General features: G+C 46.0%; 1 protein-coding gene across 1 annotated transcript in view; it reads left to right on the top strand.

Annotated features, from left to right (window-relative positions):
• LOC142574424 (cytochrome P450 3A9-like) overlaps positions 1-25,420 on the top strand; it is a 421,036-nt gene that overhangs the window by 140,924 nt on the left and 254,692 nt on the right. Inside the window, exon 5 of the mRNA XM_075683508.1 lies at positions 18,604-18,723. Coding sequence (XP_075539623.1) covers positions 18,604-18,723 — 120 coding nt within the window. The remainder of the gene's footprint in view (positions 1-18,603; positions 18,724-25,420) is intronic.

Below are 25,420 nucleotides of genomic sequence, written 5' to 3'. Positions count from 1 at the left end.
ACACGTACCCCTTCGATCAGTCTATGCTAACAATAAAGTACCATGGTACAGCACATATCTGCATCGGTTATCGAACAAAAAAACGCTTATTCCGTACAGCGAAACATTCCTCAAAACAGACACATTGGCTAGCATATAAAAACGCAGCAATTTCATATCTTAGGGCCCTAAGGTCAGCGAAATTTTCATTCCTTAATTGTACACTTCTAATTTTATTGAAGACTAATCCAAAGCGCTTCTGGGAAACCATACAAGGAAATAGCCATAAAAGTGGAATATCATTGCTGGCAAGTTCTGGGGACCAAGTACCTGACCTATTGTGGTCTACTGCGCTTAACAATACCTTCCTTCAGTCATTCTCATCACCTCAGATCCGTGACCCGATGCCTGAGATAAATTCAACTTCATGGATCCTATCGTTTTCGACTCGACCGGTATCAAAGCCATAATACAGAAATTAAAGCCTAAACATAAAATGGGGCAGACGAAATTAATACTAATTTTTACAAAACACAGTGGAATACTGCTCAATCATACTAGGATGTATTTACTCGCAATCTTACAACTCTGGCACGTTACTGTATGATTGAAAAATTGGCAAAGTAATCCCCATTCACAAAACTGGACCAGCCCATGATCCACAGAACTATAGACCTACTTTACTTAAATCTGTACCACGTAAAGTTATGGAGCACATAATATACACGCATCTAGTTAGTTTTCTTGAAAATAGTAAGTGCTTCACAGCTATGCAGCATGACTTCCGTAAAAACTTCTCCTGTGACACTCAGCTTATCCTCTTCACTAATGGCCTACATGCCACTTTAGATTCTGCTTTTTTAATAGACTGTATACTTCATGACTTTTCTAAAGCGTTTGACAAAATGAACCATGCGTTGCTTCTTCATAAATTAAACGTTCTAAACATAGACCCTTCCGTAATTGATTGGATTCACGCGTTTCTGACATCACGTGTTCAATTTGTAAGCGCTAATGACGCTAACTCACCTTTTGCTCCAGTTGACCCCGGTGCCCCGCAAGGGTCCGCGCTCGGTCCTTTATTATTCCTAATTTATAATAATGACTTGCCCACTCACGTTTCTTCAAACATTTGTCTATTTGCTGAAGGCTGTGTCTTGTATCATGAAATAACTAGTTCCTCAGATATTCTAGCAATTCAGGAGGATCTCAATAACATAAATCAGTGATGTCGTACGTGGCGCACGGAAATAAAGATTAAAAAGTGTAAGACTATGAGGATTTCTCGTATTAACGTAATCTGCCCCACCTATACGCTATATAACATCCCACTAGAATGTGTAACGTCATACCGATACTTGGGGGTTCACATTGCCAGCAATCTATCCTGGAAAACGCACATTGATCACATAACCTCTAAGGCCACGCGTACACTGGAATACTTTCGTCGGAAATTTTCTCTAGAACCATCATCGCTGAAACTCCTATTGTACACAACTTACATTTGTCCACAGCTTGAGTACACATCATCAGTATGGGACGCTGGTCAAGACACCCTCTATAGAGGCAATACAGGATGGCTCAGCCCGTTCATTCTCACCGACTACCAAAGAACTGCGAGTGTCACTAACATGCAAGCTGTCCTACACCTCTCGCTGTTATGAACCCGCAGAAAACTATCTCGCCTATGTCTTTTCCATAAAATCTACTACCACAACGCATATTTACGCTCTATCTTTCTTCAACCGCCACGATACATATCCTCTCGCATTGACTACCGCCAAAGGTAAACATTCTGCGCTACAACACTGTCGGCTTTTCATATCCATTTCTTCCCCAAAAGAGCAAAGATTGGAATAACTTACCCGCATTACTGACAACGGCGGGTAACGACGATACTACAAATGAAATATACTTCATAATCTGCGCAAACCCTGGCATCATACAAGATATGGACGTGCTAAGCAAGGTGCGCTGTAGTGGCCATAGGATGGTAAGAACTCGAATTAGCCTAGACCTGAGGAAGGAACGGAAGAAACTGGTACATAAGAAGCCGATCAATGAGTTAGCGGTAAGAGGGAAAGTAGAGGAATTCCAGATCAAGCTACAGAACAGGTATTCGGCTTTACCTCAGGAAGAGGACCTTAGTGTTGAAGCAATGAACGACAATCTTGTGGGCATCATTAAGGAGTGTAGAATAGAAGTCGGTGGTAACTCCGTTAGACAGGATACCAGCAAGCTATCGCAGGAGACAAAAGATCTGATCAAGAAACGCCAATGTGTGAAAGCCTCTAACCCTACAGCTAGAATGGAACTGGCAGAACTTTCCAAGTTAATCAACAAGCGTAAGAAAGCTGACATAAGGAAGTATAATATAAATAGAATTGAACATGCTCTCAGGAACGGAGGAAGCCTAAAAGCAGTGAAGAACTAGGAATTGGCAACAATAAGATGTATGCGTTAAGAGACAAAGGAGGCAATATCATTACTAATATGGATGAGATAGTTCAAGTGGCTGAGGAGTTCTATAGAGATTTATACAGTGCCAGTGGCACCCACGACGATAATGGAAGAGAGAATAGTCTAGAGGAACTTGACTTCCCATAGGTAACGCCGGAAGAAGTAAAGAATGCCTTGGGAGCTATTTAAAGGGGAAGGCCGCTGTGGAGGATCAGATAACAGCAGATTTACTGAAGGATGGTGGGCAGATTGTTCTAGAAAAACTGGCCTCCCTGTATACGCAATGCCTCATGACCTCGAGCGTACCGCAGTCTTGGAAGATCGCTAATATAATCCTAATCCATAAGAAAGGGGACGCCAGAGACATGAAAAATTATAGACCCATCAGCTTACTGTCAGGTGCCTACAAACTGTTTACTACGGTAATCGCAAATAGAATCAGGAACACCTCAGACTTCTGTCAAGCAAAGGACCAGGCAGGATTCCGTAAAGGCTACTCAACAATAGGTCATATTCACACTATCAATCAGGTGATAGAGAAATGTGCGGAATATAACCAACCCTTATATATAGCTTTCATTGATTACGGGAAAGCGTTTGATTCTGTCTAAACCTCATCAGTCATGGAGGCGTTACGGAATCAGGGTTAAACGAGCCGTGTGCAAAAATACTGACGGATATGTATAGCGGCTCCACAGCCGCCGTAGTCCTCCATAAAGAAAGCAACAAAATCCCAATAAAGAAAGACGCCAGGCAGGGAGACACGATCTCTCCAATGCTATTCACAGCGTGTTTACAGGAGGTATTCAGAGACCTGGATTGGGAAGAATTGTGGATAAGAGTTAAGGGAGAATACCTTTGTAACTTGCGATTCGCTGATGATATTGCCTTGCTTATTAACTGAGGGGACCAATTGCAGTGCATGCTCACTGACCTGGAGAGGCAAAGCAGAAGAGTGGATCTAAAGATTAATCTGCAGGAAACTAAAGTAATGTTTAACCGTCTCGGAAGAGAACAGCAGTTTACAATAGGTAGCGGGGCACTGGAAGTGGCAAGGGAATACATCTACTTAGGGCAGGTAGTGACGGCGGATCCGGATCATGAGACGGAAATAATCAGAATAAGAATGGGTTGGGGTGCGTTTGGCAGGCATTTTCAGATCATCAACAGCAAGTTGCCATTATCCCTCAAGAGAAAAGAGTATAATAGCTGTGTCTTACCAGTACTCACCTACGGGGCAGAAACCTGGAGGCTTACGAAAAGGGTTCTACTGAAATTGAGGACGGCGCAACGAGCTATGGAAAGAAGAATGATAGGTGCAACGTTAAGGGATAAGAAAAGAGCAGATTGGGTGAGGGAACAAACGCGAGTTAATGACATCTTAGTAGAAATTAAGAAAAAGATATGGACATGGGCAGGAAATGTAATGAGGAGGTAATATAACCGATGGTCATTAAGGGTTACGGACTGGATTCCAAGGGAAGGGAAGCGTAGCAGGGGGCGGCAGAAAGTTAGGTGGGCGGATGAGATTAAGAAGTTTGCAGGGACGACATGGCCACAATTAGTACATGACCGGGGTTGTTGGAGAAGTACGTGAGAGGCCTTTGCCCTGCAGTGGGCGTAACCAGGCTGATGATGATGATGATGATTACTCACAAGCATAACTGACACCATTAACTTTAAAACCACACTTCAAAGTTTCATGTTATAAATTGATGTTGCGTTTGCTTGTTCTGTACAATAACTGCTCTTATGCCATAATTTTAAGTTATGGCTTGTATTTTCATATGGTATGTTCTCTTTTTTTTCTTTCCTTTCTTTTTTTGTTACGCCATGTATTTTTGCCACGCTCTCCAAGTTTCTATTTACCATTCTTATTATTTTGCATACCATGTTTTGCGATGTTTTCGCCATGTTGTTGCCTTCCTTCCTTATTTTTGCTTCCTTTTTATTAATTATTGACTTCCACGTATTTCGTTTTGACGCTTTCTTTGAAAGTTTTTGGTTGGTTGTACTTATAATTCTTTTTTCTATAATTTTTTCCTCGCCCCTCCCCTCTGCAATGTACAACCGTACCTTGAGGGTATAATAAATAAATAAATAAATAAATAAATAAATAAATAGATAAATAGATAAATAAAGCGTGCCGATACTCCTGTGCATATACAGCCTTCATGGGTCGTATGTAGTTCAGGAAATTTAGCTCTAGGGGTTTCATTAGTCTTGCCAACAGCATACTTGTACCTTCATGACTCTTCTGACGTTGCTTCCTGACATCAACTGCGACATTGGGACACAGTAATGCATTGTGAACTTATTTCTTGGTTCTGCGAAACATGCCCCCCCCACCCCTGTCTCACACCATTTGTGCGGTAAGCAGCTTCTTTCCGGACTCTTTATGCTGTAAGGGCTGGTAAGTACTGCCATCCAGCACCTCCTTATGTAACTCACCATGACGCGCTTATCCCTTCTAGCCTGCTCCCGCGAATTTGTTAAAGAGCCTTGTCTGCATTCGATGACCACAGTCGGGTCAGCAGTACCTTGTTCTGGAGAATGTGGTGCAGACCTCTCTCTTTCTGCTTCCCCCACCATAACGCGCTAAGAACTTACGCTGAACTCACATTCCGAAACTGTAACTCCGTCGGGTTTCTCCTTGCGTTGTGTGTGTTCAGTTTCTACTTGGGCTTTCCTCCCCGCGTATTCAGTAGCCTTCTTTCTCGAACTTTTCAAAAACGAAAGGAGTTAGCAGAACATCACCGTCATGTGCTAACTCATCGGCAACTGCGCACAACGTCAACAGTTGTGCGTTTGCTCTACCATACTTTGCAGGTAAACTTAAATACACATACGTGAGGCGGGATAACACCGGGTGGCCGAGTGCCCCGCGCAACTGCACCTTACCAGTACCTGCTCATTTTACTTCACCAGGCAGCATGCTTCTTTTCAGTATAGGTCCAGACGTGCCTTGAATATTTGCATGCCACATGCAACATCCACCCAAGGTATTCTCGAGATTGATGCTGAGCCACTGGTTGCAACTGCTTCCTTATTCAACTCAAACCTGGCCCTTCCCGCGAACTTTGTCTCCTGCTGTGTTTTACCACCTTGGTAGCTGTTCGCTGTCTTTGGTTTAGTGCGGGGCCGCTCCACTTCAGGCGGCTAAATTTCCCGCATACGTAGGATTTCATGGCAGAGCGCTGCTACTCGTTCACATGCTGACGACCGAAAACTTGGTTCGTTCGAGCGCGTAGCTTTATTTCAGCTTTTCTTTGCAACTCAGACCCTTTTTGCGGAGCCCAGCCCTGCTGTGCTCAGAATTTTCGGCGAATTGGGCTACCTCTTTCGGTTTAAACAATTCCCATGTTTCCTGCGGGAGAACATAGGCGCGTAACTCATCCTCCATCATCTGTTTCGCGTGGTCGGCAATCATCAGGGTGAGGAGATCCTCCAGTGTTTTCGCATTTCGGCTGTGCAAATACTAACTCAGTGCTACTTCTAAACAAGTGTCGAACTCTCCCCAGCTCTCACTACTTTTACGGTGAATTGTAAAACCTGCGATTATACTTCTCGGGTGTCAATTTTACCTCCGAGAGTACGAGTTCGCGAATTGTTTAATACGATAACACTTTGTCATCCGATTTGTTTGCTGCCAGAGTGCGAGTTCTCTGGTTCAGGAATGGGACAATAATTGAACCTGCTACATCTTGCGGAATATCACTTACAGCTTTTGAGCATATTTTCAGCGCCTTTAAACCATGCTGGCACTTGGTCATCTGACTCTGGCATCGGCGCGAGTACTGATCTTGAGACCTGGGCACATTTGTCCAAATTTGATCTTTGCGCACGTTCATTCCCCAGGACTCGCTGCTCTTGCAGTTAGTTAGTCAGTTGGTTAGTTTGAAGCTGAATTTGGAGTCTCAGCATTTGCACATCAAGCTCCTCCGTGAGCCGCGCGACAGCACATTGGCTATTGGTGTACGATGTAGCGTCATGCCCTTCCGAGGCCTCTACCCCAGCTAAATATGTCTCATTCAAAGCTGATTCAGTGGTTATTTCTGCCGCTGCGCTCTGCATTTGCGTTCGCGTGGTGATCGATATGGTGCTCCGGAAGGACATAAGGCAGGACCTACCTGAACTCCAATTCGTCCCAGGCACTTGGCGAGCCAACTGTTGCTGATGCCGGTTAAAGTCGTTCAACGCTGATGGTCATACAGTCACGCGGTCAGTTGACAGGGCTGTTCGGCGCAAAATCTGGCTCCTTGCCACCCTAATCATAATATCGATGGTGGTCGATACTACAGGAACCACGCTGTGCACTCACCGACTCCTCGACAGAACACTGTTTGGCTGTCCTCCTTGTCCCACAGGCTGTCGTCAAGCACTGGCAGGGGCTCTCAATCAAATGCCGACAAGGAAGGCTGAGCCTCGGCTCTTGGAGCTTCTTGCCAGAATATCTTTCCAGCACTCTTCTAAAAGAGAGGTGAATAGTTGCCGCCAGCCCTGATGCAGCAAATCCCTCGGACTATCCTGGTCATGGCACCAGTTTTTCTTCTCCTCCAGGTGTTCAAGACAGACGATTCATCAAATGTAATCGCTGACATCCGGTGATACTTTTCACTCAGAGCGGCCAACTTAATAATACATCGGCTTATTAGGACAAAGTCGCATACATCAACTAGTGGCGGCCGATTATCGGCATGCTCGCTTCTGCCCCCCTCTCTACACACCCTTTTAAATACCCTTGCGAATTGTGGCGGTACTCTTATTTCAGGTCTCGTCGCTCACATTCTAGCAATCAGTTTTATTTTAAAATAGGTGGGACCACCAACAATACGCACTATGACCGCCCCCGTTTACAAGTCCGGTTTTTGTAACACACACATCAACATCACTTAAACGAACGCGACATGGTCCTCTTGCTTGAGGTTCACACGCCTCGGTTCAGCCGGCCTGGTGCACTGGCATGCACTGCGAACACATAGATTGCCCCGCGAGCCACTAACCTCGGACATTCCACAGAATCTTACCATCGCGCGACGAAGCCGGCACTTCCCCCATTACATTGGTACGCTCGATAGCGTAAACACTGCATCTCCCACACTGCGACTCGAACGTCGCCATCTCTGGCAAGAACTTGCCTCTATGCCTATGGCTCTTAAGGCTAATAGCAATGCGGCTGCTTGGCCTTTGGTTACATTCCCTTGTGTGCGAGGTGTCCATATATCTTGGGCACTGCGGCGGAAGCGCGCCGCGAGTAGCAGTGGTTCCCCTCTTGAAGTTTGGCGCCGTTCTAAGAGCGCCAACGGCTGCCGGCTGCGAAACAAAACAACCTGCGCGAGTGTCTCGCATATGGCTCGCGGGTTCTAACGTCGTTATGTTCAGTGCATACAATGTGATTGTGTCAGCCGATTTACCTGGATCCCTGGGCTAGGAACTATCAACACTTAAGTAACAAACCAAGAGCTTCAATGCGCTCGCGAGGCCAGTCGTAAAACACATCGAAGCAGCAGGAAACACTGATTACCTGTCTTCTTAGCATTCGAGAAAAATGCTTGTCCAACCTTTTGGACACGAAAGTTCAAGCTCGTAAGCTTTCGCGGCAGTGATGGTGCTTCCGTGCCCATTCAGCAGGTGAAGTTTGCTGTCGCCACCTTAATAGCTTTACAAAAGTGATGTCCCTTTATATCGGTTTGAGCAACCAGGTGACAACCTGTGTGACTTGAAAGACATGCTCTCAAGCCACTGTCGCTCTCGTACTGCTTTGTTGTCCACTGAACCATCGAACTTTGCTGTCGTGGCCTAAATAGCTTGTATGAACATGAAGTGAAGTTGGCCTCAGGTGCTTGCAGGGGGGGGGGCGCTGGGAGAAATGAGGAAGCAGACGAAAAGAGAAGCTCGAAGTGATAGGCGTCCCGACTCTCTTGTTTCTTTCTTACAATAGCGCAGTTGACGAAAACGCAGCCTAAAGCGGCCCAGCCTTAAGGGCATTCCGCGAGGGACCACACCACCCTGCGTTTTTCCTGTGGCCAGGAAAGACCGTTCACGCTTCTCTTGTCATGGATATTTTCCCCAGGACATCATCGACCTCTCAGCCACACAGGGATGCCACTCAAGCTCCCCTCGCCACGCTTCCTGATGCAGTGAGTACTGCGGACACCATCACCCCGTGATCAACGCATGCCGTTCACGCTCCCTTAGTCATGCGTCCGGCTGTTGTGAGTACTGCGGCTGCTGCCAGTGAGTGCTTGTGCGCGTATTACGGCCATGGCTCAATGGACGGCTGAATCAGCAGTTTCACGGACATCACGCAAGCCATCTCGTTACTGTCGCAGAGCCGGATTAGATCGTTTCGGCCACTTCCTTTCCCGCGCCAGCAGCCTTACTGTCGCCAGCAGCCTTATCGTCGTCAGCTGTCTCGGAAATGCCAGAGTTCCAGGGATTCCAGAATGAGCCCACTCTGTGGGTTCAAGCAGCCAACGCGCTCGCCGCTCACCATGGCTGGTCGCACAAGATATGGCTGGTTGAAGCAAGGCAGCTTCGAGCTAGCGCCAAGGCATGGCACAACTACGAAGGACAAATGTACAGCTCCTGGACAGAATTCAGCGTAGCTTAATGGCTCTGTTCCGCCCTCTCGCGTGAGCCTGCGACGAACCTGACAGACCCCTGTAAAGACGGAGCTCGTGAGATAAGCCTCTTTGACGCATCAGTCGTGCCCAGCAAATGCCCCACACCTAGGCCCACCCGTTGCGCCGCCGCAGACGCCGGCTCCTCAGGTGTCGTCGTCGGCCCCATGCCTGATAGTGGGAAGCGCACAGAGACTAACACTCCTGCTTTGCGCCAGTACCGGGAGGCGTATCAAAAACCAGACATTGGCTCCACCGCAACCAATAAACACGTAGCAGACCACCCCTGCGACTCTGATTGGGTAGTCTACGGCATCCGAGTTGCTGCAGCGCCAACCCAGCGAAGCTAGCGAGCAGTGTCATCTCACCGGTGCAGTTGCACCCGAAAAGGTTTTTGTAGATTGGTTCGCAGCCTGCTCCGTTGCAGACCGCGGATGCGAGCCATTTTTGCCGCTGTGGAACTCTAACTCCGCGTCGGCATCCGACACCACGCTGTCACTTGCACGGGCCGTGACCACTTTCCATCTATAGCGGTCGATGACGCGGCTCCCGAATTCATCAACACCGAGGCATATCGAGCCGCCGGCTTCTTGAGTACAGGAGGCGCTAGCGCTCTAGGGACCAGATGCGTTCATGGATCACAGCAGGCATATGCGTCCTGGTCCGTCAGATGCTAGGATTGCAACGCAGTCCTTCACGGAATGAGTAGCCGTTCGCCCCACGCTGATTGAGGCCTTGCTCAAGAAAACAAAGGCGAGTGACACGGGTGAGGTTACCATCATCGGAGACCTGGCCGTACGCGAAAAACGCGCAAAACACGCAAGAGGCCTCAAGACACTCAAGAAACCATCGCAAGAGAACGCAAGAGACGTGCAAGAAGCCATATGCGCAAGTGACCACCGGTTTCAGAAGGGACGACTTTTGCTCCACCTTTGGACAAGGACGACTCAGCAACAGTCGGAATTTCGACAGCGGAGTCGAGCGCATCGGCGAGGCTCGGTCAGTCAGCGGCGACACTGAAAAGACGAGCGCGACAACTGAGCACCTTCATTGGTGCATCACTGAGCTGTTCATTGTACACAATGATTTACCATACGTGCCTATCTGCAACGGGATAATGGTCTACGAGACCTGCGACCAGCGCGCAAGTCAGTGCCGCCAGTCAGAGAAGTCCTTATTGGGTATCTTCGTTGCAAACGCGCCTGAAGCTTGCAGCGCGGCCGAGTGTGATTGCAAGGCAGGCGCTGGGTGAAAAGAGCAAGCAGAAGAGCAGCTTGATGTGACGAGCTTTCTATCTATCTTGTCTCTTCCGTGCACTTGTTAACATTGATGTCCCTCAGTATACCGACGTCCCAAATGGATTGATGGGCTCCTTTGTGTCGAAGCGCGCGCTTTAGTCCTCCAAAGAAGTAAAAGTTGTTTAGGGGTTACTGCTGCATGCTGATCGAGTTGGCCATCTCGCCGTAGCACATGGCTATGGCTCTTAAGCCATAGGCGCTTTCATTACGCTTCCATGCCTACTTGTTTAAATATTTAAATCGTCTAAATGCTTTCATCTGGATATCTGTGGTGCCAGGACCTTTGGAGATGTGGTTGGTTATGAAGTACCGAGCCTCGAGTGTAGTTGTCGCTTGGTCTAGAGTTGTGACTCTTGTCGCTTTTGATGGCACACTAAAATATGTCGTCATAACGTACGCCAGTGACTGAAGCATTTGGTCCATTGTGCTTGGCGACCTAGCTAGAACTTGTTTCTGGCACTCTCTTGTTATACCGCATATAATGATGGCGAGAACAGACGATTCTGAAAGTTTTGGCTCGGCTGTACAAATTAAATGCCACTTTTCTGACACATACTCTCTGATGTTTATTGCTTGTAGAATATGGCGTTATTCTAAAGTTCCACCGGACTCTTTTTGAATGCTCGAGCGCAACTCTCCTTCCACTCATTCCATGATCCATACAACTTTGAACGTAATCGAAGATCGTGCCATTTTCATGCGTCGCCACACAGAAATGCCCGCATGTTCTGTATGCGATCCTCGTCAGTCAATCATTGGTTCCTGGAGCAAGCATACTCACAAAGATGATGCCATGTATACTATGCAGTACCTAATAGCGCTAAAAAGGCAACGATGGGCATAACAACGACAACACAGGGGACTATGTGTTGTCGCGTCTGTGTCTGCTTTTGTCTTTGTAGCACTACTTAGATTCCCAGAATAAACAGTAGGCTTGTGACAGTTGGTATTGTTCACATACAAAAACTAAACTTCTGGCAATATTAGGCAGCATAAACAAATTTCACCTCTAAAAACATCTTGGGGCTTTTTCTGGCAGCAAACTTTGCTATAGATTCGTGAAAAGAAGTACTCATTCAGTCCCGTTCGATGGACGTAATAGCTAGAGAGTGCAGCCTCTTGAGGTTGGAGCACAAACAATTGTTAATCAAGGAAAGCTTAGAAAATGAGTGTTTGTTTTCACAGTTGCAGACTTATCAGGAGGCCACTAGGGGTACTATTTCGCGTAGGCGTGTGACCTCAGCAGAAAATGTCGAGACAAGATCAACTCTGTACATTGGTAATAATTCCATATAGCGATTCGAAATTACACTTGATGTTCATTGGAGTACGGTAAAGTGCGATAGACGGGACAAAGTAAGGCGAGAGACACAGGAGAAGCGCTACTGACCATTGTGAACGTTTATTGGAAAAGTTACGCTGCAGCAGGACAATGCGCGTATGCGCCCAAGACACCCCGATGCCAGCAACAAATTGAGCAGGCGTAACAACCAGGAGATATGGCAGAAATTGCCTACAGCGCGTGCACAATCTCTTCATGAAACGTGATAATTGCGCTCTTTGTCGTTGTATCCTTTCTTTGTGATCGTTGCGTCGGCGCTACAGAATGCGGTGATAAGTGGGAAGATCTCAATTGCTCACAACTGGCGCAAGAGGCATAAATGCGAAACAGAAGTGAAATAATGAGGTTAAGTGTGGCTACCCAGGAAACCTGCTTCTTTGTTTAATGATGCCATCGAAGCCACGCTAACGAATATATGAGATCCAGAATTTCCTAATGACACTTGTTCGAAAAGCTCACGTTCTCATTTCGTTTTTGCACAGCCTACAACCACGGTTATGTCAGCTGGTATACCACCCAGGCGAATGAAAATTACGTCACGAGCGCTAATTTATACCTTGGTGCGTGGTAGGCAAAGTTCCTCAGTGGAAAAAATTAAAAAAACTCAAGCCTGCTGCCTTGGCAACAGCTTTGTTGATGCGCGAAGGTAGGACGCCATCCCGCTTCTGGTCTCCAATGCGTTCGACGAGCGCGCGATTCTCTTGGCAGACGCAGAGGAAACGAGCACGAATTGTCTGTTGTTGGAGCTTGTTTTGTTTTCACAATTGCCATCTTGAGTCTCTTTTTTCTCGTAGTGACAATTTCATTTTGTGTGGCGTTTCACGTATCGATTAAGTGCCAGTAGACGAACTGTGCTTCTTTTTTTAAAATTTGCCCTATTCTGTTGAAGATAAAGCAGGCTTTAATAGGGGGTGGCTACTGCGTTTCGGGAGAACATTATTAGGTAGAGAAATCTGCTTTATTTCACCATTTGAATAGTAACATTTACACAGCAAGAGATACTACACACAACATAATATTGAATAGCCGCGTGTCCCTTATGTACAATACAAACTACACATTCTATTGACGCATCAGTGCATAACAAAACCTAAATTATAGGGTTTTACATGCCAAAACAACCGTATGATTATGAGGCATGCCGTAGTGGGAGGCCCGGAAACTCCGACCACCTGGGGTTCTTTAATGTGCACGTAAATCTAAGTTCATGGTTGTTTTCGCATTTCACTCCAATCAAAATGCAGCTGATGGGGCCGGCATTCGATCCCGCGATCTCATGCTTAGCAGCCCAACAACATAGCCACTAAGCAACCACGGCGGGTATAACCGAACTTCTTAATGTTTCTGAACAACAGAGACATATTATTTTGCTTTCCCTTTGACAATCACGCAACAGCAAATAGTTTGCCGCAACCGCTATTTGCGATTACTTATGCAAAATTATTAGTAAGCAACACTGGCTGCAAGGCTAAAATCAGCACATTTCGCATACTCAGATACAGATGAGACAGAGATTCAAGGGTGGTGGGGTTGTCCGTGCTGGGCCTGTGGTCTGGAAAAAACACGGAGGTAATAAGTTACATGTTTAAACACAATATAATCACTGGAACAAATATCAGTGCTGTCACCGCGATGTGAACTCACCATATTTCGCTTTGGGGATTTATACAGAAAAATATGGCGCAATACTTAACAAGCGAAATTATTCATTTAACTGCTACTATATTTAAGTAACAGGTGTGTCAATGCTGCCTTCTCAACAACTGTACCTGTATACTGGTCACTTTTGCACAGCTACAATATCTTTATTCATTAATTTCTTATTCACTTGAATTTAAGGCACTGACAAATTAGTTTGTTCACCCTTTTATTTACTTCCCGTCTTCCTCGTTCTACCGAGTGTCAATTACTGGGACTTGCTTGCAGAAATTGTAAGCCGTTGGTCAACTGTATGAGCATTTCCTGCACTAGAAGAATGTGTGTGGCACGGAGGGGCCAAAACTTTGCACGAACCGAGGAGCGCGTGGCTCCCTTAGCGCCGACGTCAAGGCATTCGTATAGACGCATTGCGAGGTAGCCCCACTTGCCATGGAGGTAGATTTGCTCGTTGACAACGAAATCAGCTCGGCTGCGTAGTTCTCGTTAACTGCGAACATCGCAGATGGCAGATGAATATCTGATAAAGAAGAACAGACAAAGAGGCTGTTTTTTTTATTTTCGTGGCGCACAGGAAATTTCGGTTTGTAATGTATAATTAACCCGGCGTCGTGGTAGGCAATGCGGAGAAAACCCTGCTTGCAATAGTTTCTACACCGGCGCTGGGCGCCTTCAATTAGTTTCCGTACTTCGTGAACCTTCAGGTGCCTTTCAATCGCTGTCCAAGAACAACAGCCAATCATAGTGTTCTGTAACCTAACGTCCTCGTGCGCGTCGCACTTATTGATGCACCTATCGCCGAGATGAATTATCATAATGCAAAGAAGGGGTAAGGCGCGCAAACACGGCGACAAGAGAAGGCGACAACACAAACGCCGTGTTGAAACACACAGTGTTCGTGTTGTCCACTTCTATTGTGTTCGTGTTTGCACGCCTTACCCTTTCTTGCATTATGAATCTCTAACAACTAGCTCAGTTTTCTGTCGTTCTATGAATTATCCTGGTTATATTTCTCAAACAAGAGGGATAGCAGTCACCTAGATATAAGGAAACATTATTTCCGTAGTGGGTTAGCTAGCACTCACAAGACCGATGGACGGCGTACGAAAGGTGTTTCCTTTAGTAGTATAGCCGTCTGAATAATGTTAAGGTATATTCACTACATAACGACTGCATAAAAAGCACGCTTCCTTCCACTTTCTTGCGAGGGAAAAAAATTGGCCCTGGCTACCCTCACCGCATTTGCCTAACATAAAGAAATATTGCGGAAAGGCCAAGAGGCCTTTCCGCAATATTTCTTACTTCACTGGAACCACTGGCTGAAGCAGAAACAAAAATTTACTGCGCACAGAAGACGGTAAATATGTCCACTTCTGCAGAGACCGCCAGGAGCAGAGGCGAAGCGACAACAGCGACCGCGCCGCCCCTTGGCGCAACGACTTAAACCACCAAATCCAAAAGAGTGCGCAAAAAAAGAAAAAAAGAAAATGAGAGGAAATGCATGTTTCTCTACACATAATTCTGCAATTGTGCTTTATATATTTGTAGGTTTCATAGCTACGGCAAATAAGCAAATTGTAATCAATTTTCCGTTGGCCATCAGAAACACGACGACGCTATTTTCCAGATACCGAATTTAGCCCAGCTGTCCACCCAGCGCTACAACTTCCAACGCAGATCGCAAATGCAACTTCTGCAGTAAGGCAAAACTCAACCTTTCTCCTTTCAAACGCCTGAAGTGCTGTCATAGCCTACTTTTCAGGCAATGGCCAGGCCGCGCCATTTCAATTAGCACAACTGTGCAAACGCGTGAAAGGAAATAAAGTAAGGACATACTGTACGGCGAAACCCGAGTGTCGGTATATCCCACGTGTACTGAATTCCTTTAAGTTGCGGTTGTGTTTATTTGGTACAGACTGACCAGTGCCTGTGATTGCGACACCGCTTATGGTGTTTGAAAGCACGAGAAGGGTCGAATCTTGCTTTACGCTGCAAAAGTTGGGGTTAGACTCTATAGTTGAATATTGCGGCAGTCACTGACCGTAGAAAAATGAAATTAGAACGTGAGCTTTTGGAACGGTGCTAATATAAAATTCTGGATCTGATATGTGCGTTAGCATGGTTAGCAGTGGCACTTTCATCATCATCATTAGTTTATTTCTATACATAGTTACAGGATGTTGCGGAAAATGACCCGGACCATTAGTAGCGCTGCTAGTTCTAGGCCTATGCAACTATAATACAAAACATGGTTACAACTCAAGTTAACAGGTAATGTGATTTGTAAGTACAGATAATACTAACATTGTTGCTAATACTGCCAACACGCTACAATAAAATTGCTGTAGCAGAATAGTAAAACAACCAATTGCAAAAACAAGGTAATATTACACTACTGAAACATATTTACTATGAGGTATAGCTTCTTTAAGAACATACCAAAATCTTGGACTCTGTTTCATGCTCTTCGGAAGGTTATTCCATGTTTTCATTCCAATGTAGGCAAACCTGCGCCTGCCGCACAGGTTGCTAAGAGGTGGCGTGTTAAAATTTCTCTTCAGCTGTGTTCTGGTGTCTGTTTTGCGCGATGAAAATGCTACTTGGGACGGCTTTACTGTTTGAAAGTATGGCAGAACTGAGCACGCTGTTTCGAAGCCGCGAAAAATGAGTAATGGCACAATTTTTTTTAAATATTGGGTCTGTGTGCTCGGTGTAACCGGAGAAAGACATAATAGAAAGACATAATAGAGACGGATATAAACAGAGCAGGATCAATACGTACGCCTCGCTGTATGAACACAATAGATTTAATGAGTATGATGAGTGCTAAAATAATACATTCATAGTGTACATGAGTAAAAATGCGGACGCGCCTTATTTAGAATAAAACATGCATGACTGAGCCGGCTGCAAACGTTTGCTATGTGTGAGCTGTAATGAAGGGCTGAATCTAACGTCACAGAGATATATATATATATATATATATATATATATATGGCAGATAAAACCGGCAAATTTAAGTCACTTAAGGCAAATAGTATACGCATAAGGGCAAATGCTTACATAGAATCATCTGGGAGCAGCTGCACTTAACAAAATTTCATACTTTCTAAATTAAGAAAAGGTCATACGGTTTGAGCAAAAATGTACTTATGCCAAAATTATTGTGATTAGATAGATGTGGCCTTTCTGTCTTACTTCCTCTTTAACCAATATCGATATGTTTGCACAGCGTAAAAGAAAACTGTGTTGTGTTCTTCCTTCAGTCTTCGTCTTTTGCGCTGTGCGAACATGTCAATATTGAATCACCAACTCGCCGAAGCTTCCGCTCTATCTTTAGCCGAATTATATGTGCGGGGGACGTGCTCACTGCAACAACAAAAAAAGAAAAAAAACTGACACCACACGTTAAGTGCACGGCATTGTCTCAAGCGGCAGTACAAGTCTGCGTTACGATTGGTAACCAATGCAAATGCTTTTCGTACTTCTTGAGATCACGGACTCCTGGGCAGGATCACTAGAAATACTGGGGCCCCCTCTGGTCTGTTTTTGCCCACAGAAACCACGCAGATACAGACATAAACCTGACTTTGCAATTGTAAGTCGACACTGTTTTGTAATGATAAATTTAGAGTCACTGACCCAAGTCAAGCAAAAACAGTGCCTGTTCTGGCAAGTCAAGTTCGTGGTCTTGCTTCAGAAAGCGCTTAGTGTTGGGACGTCCCATGGTGCAGGTTACTATCGTCAAGCTTGTGTGAACTGCCATAGTGTTGAAGTTGATTCCTTTGCGCAGAATGCAGTTGCAGGTTTAGTGGGTTTGTAGGAAGACAAGTTCAAGAAACTTCGTAGTTTAAATTGGCTTTTTTGCTTTTATTTGCATCAACCTTTCTTGCGACTGTCTGAAAAGGTGGTGTGTTAGTGCTACAATGAAGTTGACGTTTAGCTGTATGTTCCAGAAAACACAAATAATGAACTGCTCTGCTTCACTCCTTGCAGAGAGGGCTTCAGTTCCCAAACCTTTGATTTTCTGTCAGTACTGAGCTCTTGCTGCCAGTAAGTTCTTCGCAGCTAGTTGAATTACCTTGACACCTCACGCTGACATTGCCGATGCCTTCAAATGCAGACTTATCGGAATAAGATTTCTTCTCTTGCAAGCCGGTTTGAAGGAAAGGTGGCACCTACATATTTGTATACTGTATGTGAGTGAGATGAACCAGTAAGTCTCGGTTATAATGCTCTGACAAAAAGTTCCGTACAAGTTGTTGTCAAGGGTTCGACGAAAATTCATTTAGTCAGGTAACATGACTAAAGTTATGGCCACTGATCAAATAAGTGAATATGTTAGAGACAAGATGAATTTTCGTCAGACCTTTACCTACTACAAGATTCTCCGGCTCGTTTCACACATGTCTGGAATAGCAACGTTTAAGCGCCATCTTTTCTTCAACCTCTCTTGCAAAGCCAGGAGCCTCATCCTGATAAGTCTGCATTTGAAGGCATTAGTAGCGTGAGCTTGGAGCCTCAAGATAATGCACAAGTCTGAGAAGAAATTACTCACAGCACAAGTACAAGTATGCCAACAAGAATGAAGACCAAGAAAGCCGATCTCTGCTTCACCATGTGCCAAGTAAAGGGTCATCGTTCACAGGATTCCAGATGCACAACTTCATGCAAACTTCATGCTTACGCTAAGGAAGCCTCATTGCAGACAGTTGCAACAAAAAGACTGATGGCTTCAGACAAATGCGCCCATATAAACCACAGAAATTGTGTTTAGCTTGTCTTCCTACAATTACGGTGAACCTAAAGCTGTTGTTTTGGGCAAGCAAACATCAACACTAGTGCCTTGCCTGACTCAGTGAGAGTCGTTCGTGGTGCCGCCAGTACAAATTGGTGTATAAATTGCAGAAGCACATACCACAAGATTGTGTGCTTTAGTGTGAGCAAAGACGCCCTATGGGCCTCCGAAACCTTTCGACCAAATGGACACAAACCCAAACCAATAAACCTAGGTGGTTCAGTGCTGAGAAAAGTAGCCTCAGGTCGGTTTTTTCTAAAATTATTTCTCGGCATGGCAAACGCTTGCGTTGCTGTGTAGGCACGTAAATAATGAAGAGAAATGCGTTCCCTTGAATTCTGAGCAAGAATCATAATCAGTCAGATGTGTGGTCATCAATCAATAGCTATTATGTTTAATTTAAAGGGCATGGTTGACTCGTGCTCACTGATATTTCTCTTGTCGCAGTTCATCAGGCAGGTGGGCGACCCGGTGCTCGACAACATGCTGGTGTCTCTATTGAACAAGGAATGGCATGTCACTAGAAACATCGTATCGCCTGTTTTTAGTACATCCAAAATGAAGCAGGTAAGCATCCTGATCACACTGTTGAGCGCAGCGCACAACTGTGCAATTTCGCATCAGCCGAGTCGACAGCGAATTTTCATCCCTTCCCGAATAGGGTATGTTTACGTCCATGGGTCTAAAAAAGCGGTTCTCGCTTTCATGTGTGCAAGCTCGTTACCGGCCAAGGCACGTTGTGCTAAAATCCTTTCTAAAGAAATTGTTTGTAGAAAAATATCATTTCTATCCAGTTGTGTCGTCTTCAGTAGCACTGGGGACAACAAAGAGGTCTTTAACTCAGAAAGCGTAAAAGTAGGGTTAAGATTAATGGGCAAAAGACAAACATAATGTTCGATGCCCTGGAAAGGAGAACTCATGATTGTTATTCTTATTCTAGAGTCTACAGGATTACCTTTATCTAGGTCAATTACTCAAAGGGGACCTTGAACGTCAGAAGGAAACTTAAAGAAACCAAATGGGTAGGAGTGCACATGGGAGGCATTGCCAAACTATGATTGGGAGCTTACCACTGTCGTTGAAAAGAAATTGCAGTCATTGCATTCTAACGGTGCTCACATATGGGGCAGAAACTGAGGTTAACAGAGAAGCTCGATAACAAGTCAATTTACGAACCGCAAAGAGAGCGATGGAACGAGAAATTATAGGCGTAAGAGCCAGAAAGGGAACGCTGAGGATAAGAGATCAATCGCGGCAAGCCGGTATTCAGGTTGACATTAGGGCAAGAAAAGCTACAGAAAACATGCGAATTGTCTAATAATCCGTAAGCATTGTTTGGCTGAGCTGTGACTTGGTTTTTGCTTAGTTTTGCTTACTTGTTTTTCCTAGCTTGTGCGCGTCTACTAATGACCTTTCCGGTGGCAAAGAATGCTTGGGCTTTAGTAGACAATGGTCAGATTTTTTCGCCGCACCAATAATTTCAGCCGGATTACCGGGCCCGAGCGCGCCTCGACGGAGCAGAGCGGTCTAAGGGGAACGCCAGCTGCAGGAGTAGCACGTGATGTGTTCTGTGAGGGGAGAGGGCATAACCACGACGCGATGTCACAATCGCTGTCGCTATCGCAAGCCTGTGTGATGCGCGCGTCTCTTGTCGACGGAAGTTGCGCCTCGGTAAAGTCCAATGAAAACGCGCTCGCTTGATTGAGCGTGAGGTGTTCATAACCAGAACAACGCTCGTCAGAGCTCAATTGGACATTGGTCCACTGTAAAATCACAAGTTGGCAACCACCAAATTTAAGTTGGCTCATGTCCCAATTTCAAGTTGGCCCAGCCCCTACTTTAAGCTGGCCCACCCCACATTTCAAGTTCGCCCACCCACAAATTTCAAGTTTCCACCCATCAAAAAGGGTGGCGGCGTACTGATATGTGCACACTAAAGTATTCAGTGTGCCGAAATAACAGTAACAACTTCCTTACAAATTGTCTTCGTGATAAGCAATGCGTCCTGCCTAGCCGTTGTTATAGGTGCATGCTGTCGTCCACCTGACGCAGACCACTATTTTGTCGCTGACTTCCACGAAGCGCTCCACTTGGCAACAGGCCTTTATCCACAATCAGCTAACATACTTTTTGGCCATTTCAACTTCTCTGCTCTCAATTAGTCCAGCACAGCTGAAACAACGTCAAAATACACCATTGGAAGTGATTGGGGCGAGCGGGGTTATAATAAGCCAGGTACAAACAAATTAGGCAGGCCCATTAAGCTTCAGCAAGACACTCCCTCACCAGAACTGGAATTGGCCTCCCTGGTGCAGTATTCAGCCACTTCCTCCCATATGACTCACGCACTTACCAAATGACCCTCAGTCTCTAGCAGCTGCGGAACACCTGACCAAGGTCGCTGTCAGACCTGTAACACAGCAGAGGGTGCTAAGAATCTCTAGACCCGGACAGGCCACCAATGGTAACTGACCCTTAAAACGTTTAATACCCGAAGCCTCTCGAGTGACGCTAGAATAGCAGGACTCTTTGAGGAACTATTAGGCAGTGTTCGGGATATCATTGGCCTTACCGAGGTTAGAAGAACTGGTAAGACTTATGCAGTGGTGACTAACGGCCACATCCCTTGCTATAGTAGACTCTGAGATAAGAAGCATTAGGGGTATGATTCCTAATCCATAAGGACATAGCGGGCGGCATTGACCAATTAGAAACATTAATGAGAGGGTAGGAGTAGTCGTAACAAAGGTAAACAGGAGGAGGAGGAATAAACTCTATTTGTGCACAGCAGCTTTGATACCTAGGCCTCTCTACCTTAATGACGGCCTCGAGCCCTTGGGCCCTGGCGGCATCTTCGGCCTGCTGGCTTGCCTTGAGTTGGTCTTCCGGTGCACAGCTGAGCAACGCGGTCTCCAACTGCTCTCTGGTCTTATTTATTTTATTCCGTGTGGGTGTGCGAGGACAAGCCAAAACCATATGTTGTAGGTCCGCCCTTTCTTGACAGAATCTACGTCTATCTGTGTAAAGGTCCGGGTAGTAGTGGTGGTAGGCCACCGGGTCCAGATATGTATCTGTTTGTAAGAGGCGCCATGCCGTCGCTTGCCGTCTACTTAGCGAGGAATGTGCCGGGGGGAAATGGGACCTTCCCAATTTATAGTGTTTGGTGATCTCGTAAAAGCTGGTCATCCGGTCTCTCTCCGTTCCCAGTATTTGTTGCGTGTCACCTGCTCGGCCTGTCAGTTCTCGAGCCAGGTTATGCGCTATTTCGTTCCCGGAAAGGCAGGAGTGTTCGGGTGCCCATATAATGTCAATGTCGCGATCTTCACGAAAGTTGTTTAAAATTCTCAGTGCTTCCGGTGAGATTCTTCCTTTTGCATAGTTCCTGACGGCTGTCTTGCAGTCGCTTTCTACGATGTTAGCTTCCGTGCAGGCTATTGCCAGTGCTAAAGCACCTCCTCCGCCACCTCCGCCTTCCATGTTTTTACCGTCTCGCTAACTCTGCTGTGACCCTCTAGACTCGTAGCAACTATCGCCATGCTCTGTCCATTTGCGTACTCCGCCGCGTCCACATAGACCACGTCCGTGGCACTACGGAATCTTTTGTGGAGAGCTCTCACTCTTGCGTTTCTTCGATCTTGGTGAAACTCCGGGTGCATGTTTCTGGGGATTGGGGTATTGATATATGTTCCCTTATTTTCCTTGGGATGTCTCTCCGCACTCCGTGCTGTGCTTCGTAGGTTATTCCGATGTCATCTAAGATGTTTCTCCCCGTGAAACTCTGTGTAAGCCTTTCATACTGCGCTACTCTCTGGGCCTCAGTAAGTTCGTCTTATGTGTTGTGCACGCCGAGCGCCAAGAATTTCTCGTTTGACGTATTTGCCGGAAGTCCCAAGGCTTGCTTATACGCCCTTCTGATAATGCAGTCTATCTTGGCTTTCTCTGCAGCGTAGAGCTTGAGGTAAGGGACCACATATACAATACGACTGATTACGAATGTTTCTATAATTCGGATGAGATTGTGCTCTTTCATGCCATAGTGCCTGTTGGATATCCGCTTTATTAGTCTGATTGTTTGTTGAACACTATTTTCAAGTATTCTAATGGTTTCTCCGTTATGGCCGTTTTCGGATATGCGGAGTCCCAGTATTCTCTGGCTCTCCACTATCGGTATCGTGGTGCCTTCTACTGTGACCAAAATGCCCGGCCTTTCCCTGATGCTTTTTCGACCCCGGCATGTGGGTCTATAGAGCAGAAGTTCTGATTTTCGCGAAGAGCACCTCAGTCCCTTGTCTCTGATGTAGTCTTCCGCCATGTTTACTGCTGTTTGAAGGATGTCTTCCACATGCTCATCGCTTCCAATAGCCCTCCAAAGGGTGATGTCGTCCTCGTAGAGGGTGTGTCCAAGTCCTTCTATATTTTCGAGTCGCACAGGAAGACGGATCATTGCCACGTTGAATAGAAAGGGAGATAGGACTGAACACTGCGGGGTACTCCTATTATCTAGTTTGAGCGCGTCCGATTGGGATTCTCCAATTGAAATCTTTACGGTACGATCTGTCAAGAAGTATTTGATGTACGCGTATGTTTTACGTCCTACATCCAGCTTTTGGGGATATTGTAGTATGGCCTTGTGTGTGACGGTGCCAAAGGCCTTAGTTAGATCGATACCTAGTATTGGCTAGGTGTCTGGACTTTTCTAACCCGCACCTATCATCTGATGTTTTACATTGAGCATAATATCCTGCGTCGATAACTTTGGTCGAAGTCTAACCAGTGTATGTGGGTAAAGTCCTCCGTCATTCATGTATCTCGTGAGACGTGTGAGAACCACATGTTCCATGAGTCTACCGACGTAGGATGTCAGCGATATGGGCCTTAAGTTTGTCAGTTGTGGTTTCTTTCCAGGCTTTGGTATAAAAATGATTTCGGCTGATTTCCATTGACTTGGAATGCTGCCTTGCTCCCAGCAGTTATTTATGCAGTCCGTGAGAGCTAAAATGGATACATAGTCGAGGTTCCTGAGTGTTTTGTTGCTTATCCTATCAGGTCCTGGTGCAGATTTCGAGTTGAGCCTGGTAAGTTCATATCTGACTTCTGCCTCCGTAATAGGGGTATCAAGATCAGGATTCTGGTTACCTAGGTAATCCGGAAGTAGTTCTCTATCCGCATCTCCAACGTACATTTTTGGAGCTCTCGAAAGAGCTCTTCTTCAGTACCGTTATAGCTGTAAATAACCTTCTGTAGATTGTGTCTTTGTATGGTTTTTGGACTGCCGGGTTCCAAGAGGCATAGGAGAATGTTCCAGGTCTTGGACATTCCTATCTGCCTTTCCACCAAGTCGCACGTGGCTTCCCACTTTAGTTGGGTTAACCTATTTGCATATATCGCGATTTCCTTGTTGTATTCCACAATTCTCTTCCTTAATTCCCGATTATATTTTTGCTTTTTTCATGTTTTCAGCATGCTTCCTTTCGGTTCCCACATGTAAAATAATCTGCTATCTCCTCTATACCTGCCTCCTCTGGAACAGTTTTGGTAGCTCGTTTAATGTTTTCTTGCAGTTTCTCTGCCCATTTCTCAATGTCCGTTGTAGTGTCTTCCGCATCTTCTTGTCGGATTTTGCGGAAAGAGTCCCATTCTACCAGCTTCAGTTCTCTCCCCCTCTTTTTCTTTGGGCCTGCTTGTACCATTGTGACGACGATGTAGTGGTCATTACCTAAGCTTTCCTGCATGTTTGTCCATTGAGAATCTGCTACATTCTTCGTAAATATGAGATCTAGTGTCGTGTCATTGGTTACGCTGTTTCCTATTCTGGTTGGGGGCTGAGGGTCAGTTATGAGCGTTAGTCCTTCGTGCTGAGCGTCTGCCAATAGGCTTCGGCCCTTAATGTTCTTTATGCTCTATCCCCAAGCCGCGTGTGGTGCGTTAAAATCGCCGACCACGACTAGCGCCTGCTTTTGCGCTACGCTCAACGCTTTGCGGAAGAGTGGGCTGAATTTGGGCTTGTGTTCAGTTGGACTGCATATGTTGAGAATAAATAGACTTCCCTCTTCTTTACAGGACAGGATTATTTCAATCAGGACGTGGCCGGTATCGTGCTCAACAGCCGAGAGGTTTCTGTGTATCAGCGTTGTGACGGTTGCTTTCTCGCCGGAAGCACTGTAAGATTTATACCTCTATAATTTTGCGATCCACTCAGTCCCCTGCAGGGCGATGACATCTGGCGCCTCCTTACTTGTTACGAACTGCTGCAGGTTTCCTCGCTTACGACGATACCCGCGGCAGTTCCATTGCCAAGTCGCGTATTGGTTACGCGGCGCCATGTTGATTTATCTGCTCTTCCCCGGTGGCCTTGCTATTTTCTACCGCATTTGGTCTGCTATACGGTTTGCTTTTAACCGGTCCGGCGCCTGCCGGCCTAATATCCTTTGGTGTGCTTTCTATTGCCGCTACTCTATTATCTAAACCATTGAATCGTTGCTTAATCTCTACATACATTTTTTGTGATTTGTTGCTGTAACCCATCGAACATTTCTTTAAACGTTCCCATAACCTCGCTGATTGCAAAGACACTCTTTTTTTCAACCATTTCTTGCGCCCCTCCTTTTTGTGGTGGTGCTTCTCCGTTCGCTTGCGTGGGAACGGGCGTTGGAGCCCGACTAGGCGTCGACGTCTTACTGGCGGAGGGTGCGTTGCCATTCTTTTTTTGTTGCTGAAGCTTCGCGTTTTCTGCCCTAAGCTGCTTGATCTCATCATTAAGCGTTGCATTCTCTCGGGTAATCTGTTCTGACATGTTTCTAATCTTTGTCATTTCCTGTTCTAAGGCGGACCTTTTAAGTTTAGGCGATTGAGTAGCAGTGCCGGAGACCGCGCTTGCCCAGCTCACCTGTGCTTTGCTCCCGTCTCCCCCTCGATGAGTTCTCGAGCCGGACCTCGACCTTGATCTCGTCGACGATGTGGTCGTGGACGTGGACCTGGAGCGTCCGCCACCGGCTTCCCCTGGCAGTCTCGGAAAGGAACCGGAGCGGTCTCTTCCATAGTTTTTCCTGCATGTTTCTTCTCTGTCGGTTAAGGGCTGCTTGCTCGCTGCAGTCTTATGATTATCCTTGTTGCTCCCTTTGGTTTCTTTGTAGTTGTGGTAGTAGTCGTCTTCCTTTTCGGCTTCTTCTTCTTCCCTCCTCCGTCGCTACCAGCGGCGTCTCCTGACCAGGTACGGTATCTTGTATCTTGCCTGGCACTTCTTGTCTCCCATGAGGTGGTCTTT

Source organism: Dermacentor variabilis, chromosome 3 (genome assembly GCF_050947875.1).
Source record: "Dermacentor variabilis isolate Ectoservices chromosome 3, ASM5094787v1, whole genome shotgun sequence".
NCBI lineage: Eukaryota > Metazoa > Arthropoda > Arachnida > Ixodida > Ixodidae > Dermacentor > Dermacentor variabilis.
Note: the sequence above shows the minus strand (reverse complement) of the source record. Positions and strands in the feature narration are given on the sequence as shown.